We start from the raw sequence: 6,413 nt of genomic DNA on the forward strand, positions 1-6,413 counted from the left end.
CGCCCACCTCGCCCGCCGCCGCGCCCGGGGCCGCCGGGGCTCCCGGGGAGCTGGGCTGGCTGTCGATGGCCAGCCGCGAGGACCTCATGAAGATGGTGCGGCCGCCCTACTCGTATTCGGCGCTCATCGCGATGGCCATCCAGAGCGCGCCCGAGCGCAAGCTCACGCTCAGCCACATCTACCAGTACGTGGCCGACAGCTTTCCCTTCTACCAGCGCAGCAAAGCCGGCTGGCAGAATTCCATCCGCCACAACCTGTCGCTCAACGACTGTTTTAAGAAGGTGCCCCGCGACGAGGACGACCCAGGTGAGGCCGGCTGAGCGAGTGCCACCGGCTAGGGAGGGCGCGGGGCGCAGACGGGGGGCTGTGAGTGGCCGGCGCGGAGATCTCGAGGGTCTCCTGCGCCCCGCTGGGGCGCAAATGGTAAACAGGCACCCCAGTCTTTTCCGAGTGAGGGGGACCAAAGGACAAAGAAGGAGCCGAGGTTCGTGGAGGGAGGAGTCGGCGGGGGGGGGGGAGCGCATCCCCTATATCCACAACCCGAGGCCGACCAGTTGGGAGGTGTGTTGTTAGGATTCGCGCTCGTCTGCGCACTCGAAGGGACCGGGTAGATTGGGAAGGTCACGGACGGACGAGCTCTCCGATGGAGGATGGTTTTGAAGGAAGTAAAGTGAGGTGAGAATCCTAGGTCTTGCCCAAAGAGCTAGCTAGCTCCAGGCGGCCGCGCACTGAGCACTTCTTCCTCCGTCGGATCTGAGTGCGGCTCACTGAGTGCTGCAGGCATTGGAACCTGCTGCACGGGGCTGGGAGAACTCTGCACTACGGTGGCGCTCAGAATGAGCTGACCCCTGAAGCCTGGGCCATTTGCATGCTAATAAAAGCTCTACCATTGAACTACCCTGTTTTCATCTCTTGTTGGGAGCCAACCTCTATGCTGAGATAGCTAGCATTCAAGACCCCACTACTAGGTGGGCACCTTTGTCCTTTTTTGTTTTAACCCCCATTTTATAAAAGAAATGGAAGCTTAAGTTTTAAACAGCACCACAATTGGTGGCTTTGTTGGGTCACACTATTTGGATCTAGAATAAAGGAACTGTGTGATTTTATTGTGTACTTCTGGAATAGAATTAAGTCTTAAGGTTGAGGTAGTAGGTGCTTTCAGTACCCTAAGAAGTCACTGTAGAGCAGAGACTTTTTTTTTTTTTTTTGGTGGAACCGGGGGTTAAATTCAGGCCCTTGCACTTGCCAAGGAAGCACTTATTCTACTGAGCCATCTCCCTGGCCCCTAGAGCAGTGACTTCTAAGCCACATGTGACTGGAGGTGTTCTAGTAGCCACATTAAAAAAAAAAAAAAAAAAAAACCGCTAGCTGTACTATGTTTAAATAACCAAAGTGGGTTTTCCTCCCTTTTTTTGGTACCAGGAATCTTAAGACCTTGGGCTTGCCAGGCAGGTGCTTGTGCCGCTGAGCCATCTCCCCTGCCTGAAAGTGTCAAAAAACAAATATAAGAATTACTGGTGAGGTTATGTTGTTTTCTTTTCTTTTTTTTTTTTTTTTGGTGGAACCAGGGATTGAACTCAGGCTCTTGGACTTGCCAAGGAAGCACTTATTCCACTGAGCCATCTTCCCGGCCCCCATATGTTGTTTTCTTGAGCCTAAGTCTTTAAAAACCTTGTGTGTTTTATGCCACATCTCAACTGGAACTAGCCACATTTCAAGTGCTGCTGGCCACCTGTTGCTAGTGGTTACCACACAGGGCACACTGCTGCAGAAGACATCTTGATTTGGCCTTTGAATTTCCCAGGGTTATTGTGTTGGTTGTCTGTAAATTCCTTTAAATGTCACATAGAAGTTCAAAGCTACGAGTGGTACCTGCAGAAACAAAATAAAAACCAAAAAGAAAAAAATGGGGGTACAAAGATGATCTAGTATACATATCCAAATATTACTCTAAATGGTAATTATATATATGTATATATTTTCCTGCAACTATTGTAGAAAATACTTGACTGGAAACAGAAATCCTGTGCTCCAGGGAGCGCCTGCTAACTCTTAAGAGGTATTGTCAAACACGGTTAAGAATGCAGACTGCTATAATCCCAGTTATTCAAAGGATAGGAGAATTGCAAATTTCCAGGCTGCCCTGGGCATTTTAGCAAGACCATGTCTCAGATAAAACTGGGTCTAGGGGCTGGGGAGATGGCTCAGTGGAATAAGCACTTCCCTGGCAAGCGCAAGGGCCTGAGTTCTATCCCCGGTTCCACAAGAAAGAAAGAAAAGAAAGAAAGAAAGAAAGAAAGAAAGAAAGAAAGAAAGAAAGAAAGAAAGAAAGAACTGGGCCAGTTTGTAGCCCAGTAAGAAGGCCCTGGCTCAATCCCTAGTACCTGGAGGGAAAAAGCTGAGTTTGGAGCCAGCCTGCCTGCTTAAATGCTGGTTTAGCCTTGGAAATGGCTGTGACACAATACTAACCAGTCTATACCCCAATTTCCCCATCTCTAAAGGGGCCAGTAGTAACACCTATCTCCATGGGTCTCTGAGCAGTAAAAGGGGTTATCTTGGTAAGAGACTCAAGGTTATTACTTAGTAAGACTTTGGAACACCAAAGATTCTTTTTGTCAGCAGTGAAGAAGAACTAATGAACCGGGTGTGGTGGTACACACCTATAATCTCATTACTCTAGAGGCTGAAGCAGGAAGATTACAAAATGAGTGGGGTTGTAGTGTAGTTTAGTACTGGTTCCATCCCTAGTATTGAAGGGGAGGGGGGAACTATTGAATAATAAAATTGACAAGTCTTTTCTACTTAACTTATTGATAGTGAGGGACATTTTCTAGGCAGAAGACAAGCATTTCATGCATTGAATGAGTGCTGCATGCTTGTCCAGTGGGCTGAAAGCTTGCGGCATTCACTGTGACATGTCCTGCTCAGGATGAGGTGTGAATGTTGGCTGTAGAGTTGCCTAATGCTCCAAATATGTGCCTCCCACAGTGGATTGATTTTGTAGCTCGGTGCCCCTTTCCCAGTGGGATATATTTTTTCAGGCACAGGAGCTATATGCTTTTAGGGAAGTACCTACTTAAACCCTGTTCTCACCCCTTGTGGTGGGCCAACCTCGATGCTGAGACAGCACTTAAGACCCCACACTACTACCTACGTACCTTTCTTTATCTCTTTTTGTTTTAATTCCCATTTTATAAAAGAAACAGAAGCTCAAAATTTTTTGCTTTGGGTTTTGGTTCTGGGGATTGAACTCTTGGAACCTTGCACTTGCCAAGCAGGCGCTTATGCTGCTGATCTATTATCTATCTCCCTGGCCCTGAAGCTCAATTTTATTTTATTTTATTTTTTATTTATTTTTTGCAGAACTGGGGATTGAACTCAGGCCCTTGTGCTTGCCCAGCAAGCACTTATTCCACTGAGCCATCTCCCCAGCCCCACTGAAGCTCAATTTTAAATAGCACCATAATTGAAGGCTTTGCCAGATCTCACCATTTGGATCTAGAATAAGGGAACACATTGCATGGTTTTATTGTGTGCCTCCAGAATAGAATTAGGTCTTAAGGTTGAAGTAGTAGACGCTTCCAGATTTCTCTTTGACACAAGGAATGTCTTCTCCAACAAGTGGCTAAACACCGCACAGACTGAGAATTTTTTTTTTTTTTGCGGAACCGGGGATTGAACTCAGGCCCTTGTTCTTGCCAGGCAAGTGCTTGTTCTACTGAGCCATCTCCCCGGCCCCCTGACTGAGAATTTTGTCAGTGTTTAATAAGTCTGCTCTCTGCTTAGGCTGAAATCGGAGTGGTCTCCGTTTTTATCTGTTTTACAACTGCAGCCCCACAATATTAAGTGGAAATTCCAGAAGCAAGCAGAGACTACGTTCACATAGAAATTACAGTATATATAATCGTTCTATTTTATTATTGTTAATCTTTCATAAAATAGATCCTCTAATGGGTCTCTCCTCCCCAGGAAAAGGCAACTATTGGACTCTGGATCCAAACTGTGAGAAAATGTTTGACAACGGAAATTTTCGTCGGAAGCGAAAGCGTCGCTCCGAAGCCAGCAGTGGCTCTTCAGCGGCAGGGGCAGGGGCAGGGGCAGGGGCAGGGGCCGCGGGGGCATCAAAATCAGAAGAAGGATTGGGGGCCCGCGAGGGTGGAAAGCCGGAAGGAAACAGCCCCTCCTCCCTGCTGCGGCTCCCGCCCTCCCCCGATCCCCCTGAGGACACCAAGAGTACTGCGTCCTCCCCGGGATCCTCCCTGCTCAGCTCCGCGCCTTGCCTCAGCACCTTCTTCAGCAGCCTCAGCAGCCTGAGTGGCGGTGGCAGCGGGGGCGCCCAGCGTGCCTTCCCCAGCAGCCGCCACCTGGGCATCCAGGGTGCCCAGCTGGCCCCCAGCAGCCCCTTCCCCTCCACCTCCGTCCCGGAGGCGGCCTCCGATGCCTTGCAGCTGAGCAGCGGCACCAGCAGCAGCCAGCGACCTTCCTATTACAGCGCTTTCCCCGCCAGCACCAGCGCAGGCCAGAGCAGCCCCTTCAGCAGCCCCTTCTACAACTTCAGCATGGTCAACAGCCTCATGTATCCCCGGGAGGGCTCGGAGGTGTAGGCGCAGGTCCTGCGGTGGAAACAAACTTCTGCGTGGTCCTGTGAAGCAGAGAACACTTAACTCCAAGGAGTTTTTCTAGGTGGATCTGTTTAGACACAGGTAGCTTGTGCATCCTGTGTGGGGCTGGACCATCTCTGTTCTGTCTGTCACTGTGTCCCAGCAGCTCCATAATAGAAGGGAGCAGAACTCCCAACTGGGAAGACCGCAGCAGCTGGCACCTGGAGCAGCAGAGAGAGGCCTGCCGAAGCCTGCCCCGAGCAGCTGGTTGTCTTCTACATGGCAGGGTGCTGATTTTTCTAGAAAAGCCGGGTAATCTGGATTTTTATATGAAATGCCACAAATTCTTGAACTATGTGCTGCTCACAGGTCCCCCTGTCTGGCATCTGGTGGGTACTGGGCATCCAGGGTGCCCAGCTGGCCCCCAGCAGCAATGACACTGCAGGCATGGCCCTGGGTTCCTTTTGAGTGCTACTGTAGATGCTGGATACATCTTCTTACCTACCCTGTCGCCCTCGTAGCCACTGTGGGAGATAGGCATGACCAGCCCAGAGGGAAGTAAACTCTGAGATGCTAGATCCCTTTTCCAAGTCACATTGACCACTGTAGAGTCAGGGAGAGGTGGTGCTGGTGACTTCTATGGTCTAGTTCCTAAAAAAACCACCTCATGGGCAGAGATCCCTGCAAGGATAGCAGCGGGTAGGAATGGAGCTAGAACTCACCTAACCAAAGATTCTAATTAAAAGGTTGTTTTTTTGTTTTGTTTTTGGGGAGGCGGCTGTATTTTTGTTTTGTTTTGTTTGTTGTTTTTGTTTTTGCCTTTGCTTTTTAAGACAGTGTATTAGGCAGTTTCTTGTCTCTGGGACAAAATACCGGATCCCTGCAACATAGAGGAGAGCTTGGTTTGGGCTCATGGCCTCAGTCCCTGGCTGGCAGGCAGGCTCCACAGCAGACAGAAAAGGCATCGTAAGAGGGCACGAGGAAAGAAGGCTGCTCATGTTAGGGTTCTTCCGAGTGCTACTGCAGATGCTGGATACGTCTACAGTAGCACTGTAGAGAGAGAAGAGCCATGCATGCAAATACACTCTTTCAAACTGGCCATCATGATGCTTGCCTAGAATCTCAGCGCTTGGGAGGCTGAGGCAGGAGGATCACCGTGAGCTCAAGGCCAGCCTGGGCTACATACTGAATGCAAGGCTAGCTTGAACTACACAGCAAGGCCTCGTCTCCAAAAACCAAAAGGAAGAAAAAGACCGGGGGAGCATTTTAGATCTGAACTATAAGAGACAAGGTCTAGCTATGTAGCCCATGTAGTTTTTGAATTCTGTGTGGCCCTCTGCTTCCAACTTGGAATCTTCTAGCCTTGGTCTCCTGAGTGCTAGGGCTGCAGGTGCGCACCACCACAGCTGGCTGAATGAAGTCACTTGAAATGGTTTTCCTGGGCAGCAAAAGCAATGCCGCTCTTTCTTATTCCTGCTGCTGCCCCCCAGGGTCTGAGGGACCATCGCCCCAGTGTATGATGGTGAACAGCATCCCATCTTTTAGCTGTGTCCTGGATATTTCAGTTTCTAACAAAGTATTATCAGAATTTTATTATTAAGCCATTTTTAAATGGTATTTTTGTAGTTTTTATAGGGACAAACCATCTGTGGTCAGATTTTTTAAAAATATATCTATAATTTTATTTATTTTTAAACTTCCTTTTACTTCTCAGAGGTATCTTCCTTCAAATCACACTTGTGGTCTCCCCAGTGCTGGCAAAGACCCGGGATGATAGAACAGCAATTTCTTCAAGAAGTATTAATTGGGCCC

The 6,413-nt window shown here is 49.0% G+C and overlaps 1 protein-coding gene across 1 annotated transcript; it reads left to right on the top strand.

Moving 5' to 3' along the window:
• Positions 1-2: 2 nt before the first annotated feature.
• Positions 3-4,604, top strand: Foxi3 (forkhead box I3; the record flags this gene model as incomplete). Its single annotated transcript, XM_012517283.1, has 2 exons — positions 3-306; positions 3,970-4,604. Coding segments are annotated over 2 exons (939 nt in total), but the record flags the coding sequence as incomplete, so codon positions are not given.
• Positions 4,605-6,413: the final 1,809 nt, after the last annotated feature.

This window comes from Octodon degus, unplaced genomic scaffold, assembly GCF_000260255.1.
Source record: "Octodon degus isolate 3935 unplaced genomic scaffold, OctDeg1.0 scaffold00162, whole genome shotgun sequence".
NCBI classification, from domain to species: Eukaryota; Metazoa; Chordata; class Mammalia; order Rodentia; family Octodontidae; genus Octodon; species Octodon degus.